The sequence below is a fragment of the Lactuca serriola genome, chromosome 7, assembly GCF_051521515.1.
Source record: "Lactuca serriola cultivar US96UC23 chromosome 7, Lser_US96UC23_V15, whole genome shotgun sequence".
In the NCBI taxonomy this organism is placed as follows: Eukaryota; Viridiplantae; Streptophyta; class Magnoliopsida; order Asterales; family Asteraceae; genus Lactuca; species Lactuca serriola.
Genome location: NC_136414.1, coordinates 1,691,687 through 1,693,203, shown reverse-complemented (window position 1 = coordinate 1,693,203; position 1,517 = coordinate 1,691,687). Strand labels below are relative to the sequence as shown.

The window sequence follows — 1,517 nt, the reverse complement described above, 5'->3', positions numbered from 1 at the left end:
CACTATTTAGTAATTACTATTGACTATTGTCAGTTTGTGGCAACTCACAATAGAATTAGAAGCCCTTTCGTAGTATTCGCTCCTCGAGAGTCCAGCGGCCCATATGTTACTTAATTGTAAGGGTGAGGTAAGAAGAGTTGATGTGAACCACAATAATAATAATAATAATAATAATAATAATAATAATAATAATAATAATAATAACAAACAAGGAAGGCTGAGAGTTAGAGACTTTGAAAAGGGTAATTTGGTTCCGACGTTCCACAGCCGACCACCGGTTGAGAGTAGAAACCCAATCCTGTTCAGTTGTGCCATGGATGCCATATCCACCCCTGTTTCATCCATGATCAGTGTTCCTAAGATTCATCATCACCTTTACAACCTCAAACCTCCCCTTCTTCTTCCCCAACCCCATGGCTACATCTCTACTGCTACGACTACGGCCGCCACCGCCACTTCGATATCAAATAAAACTACTCCCTCCTATTCCTACCGCCACAACGAAAAGCTCACCCCAACCCAGCTTCCATCTACCTCTCAACCTCAACCAACTATATCCCCTACTATCCACCAGAACGCCGCTACTGGCTACGCAGCCGCGCTCATAGACGCCGCACTCTGCAGTAATTCGCTAGATGCAGTTCATAAAGATGTGAAAAGATTGTTAAAATGGCTGCAGTCTAACCAGATGTTGAAGGATATGATGACAAACGCATCTATGGAAGAAAGTGTAAAGGGGAGAGTGATAAAGGAAGTATCCAAGAAAGCCAAGTTCCAACGCCAGGTGGTGACACTGTTAAAGATGTTGGTGGCCAAGAATAAATCAGGGATGGTGGCACAAGTGATGGAGGAGTTCCAAAGGATTTACCTTGACCTGAATACCTGCAGTTTCAGGCTGGTTGTTTAATTACTAAATTCTAGTATTTATTTGTCATGTTTAATTAATTATGTACGAATCTATGATTAACATAATAAGCTACCTCATTACTTATTTTGTTGTTGTGTGTGTGGACTCTTTCATCGATCCAATCTCCTTCAAAGGACAATTAAATGTGTACATGTATATTATTTGGTGGTTTTAATATCTATTTCTTGATTGCAAAAAAGCCATTTGTGGATTTGAAATCTTGCTTCATTGATTGAATCTACCCATTTCATTACCATCAGAAAACCATGTATGGTGATCAATATTTCCCTTCTTTGAGCATACATACATCTTGAAAATATAATTTCTAAATACAAGAGATAAGCTTTCTATACCCCTCTTAACTCGTAAGTCTTGTCTTTGGTGCATATATAGATAGATGCCTATTTTGGCAACTTGGTAGTCAAACATATTATAAATGAATAGAGGACATCTTTTAAGTTGCAAACCGAAATGGAGCAACTGAGATTTGTTTTGATAAATCCCATTTTTTTAAAAGTTATTATATTTTAAGGGATTTTGTTTGGTTTTTTATTTTTTTGTCAAATTCTGTTAAAGTTATTGTACTTTTTTTTAAACATTTAATTTTTGT

At 37.1% G+C, this 1,517-nt stretch overlaps 1 protein-coding gene across 1 annotated transcript; it reads left to right on the top strand.

The window, feature by feature from the left end:
- Positions 1 to 313: 313 nt before the first annotated feature.
- Positions 314 to 907, top strand: LOC145061900 (ATPase, F1 complex, OSCP/delta subunit protein). The gene has a single exon (XM_079009485.1). It carries the CDS (start codon positions 314 to 316, stop codon positions 905 to 907), a length of 594 nt encoding a protein of 197 aa, XP_078865611.1.
- Positions 908 to 1,517: the final 610 nt, after the last annotated feature.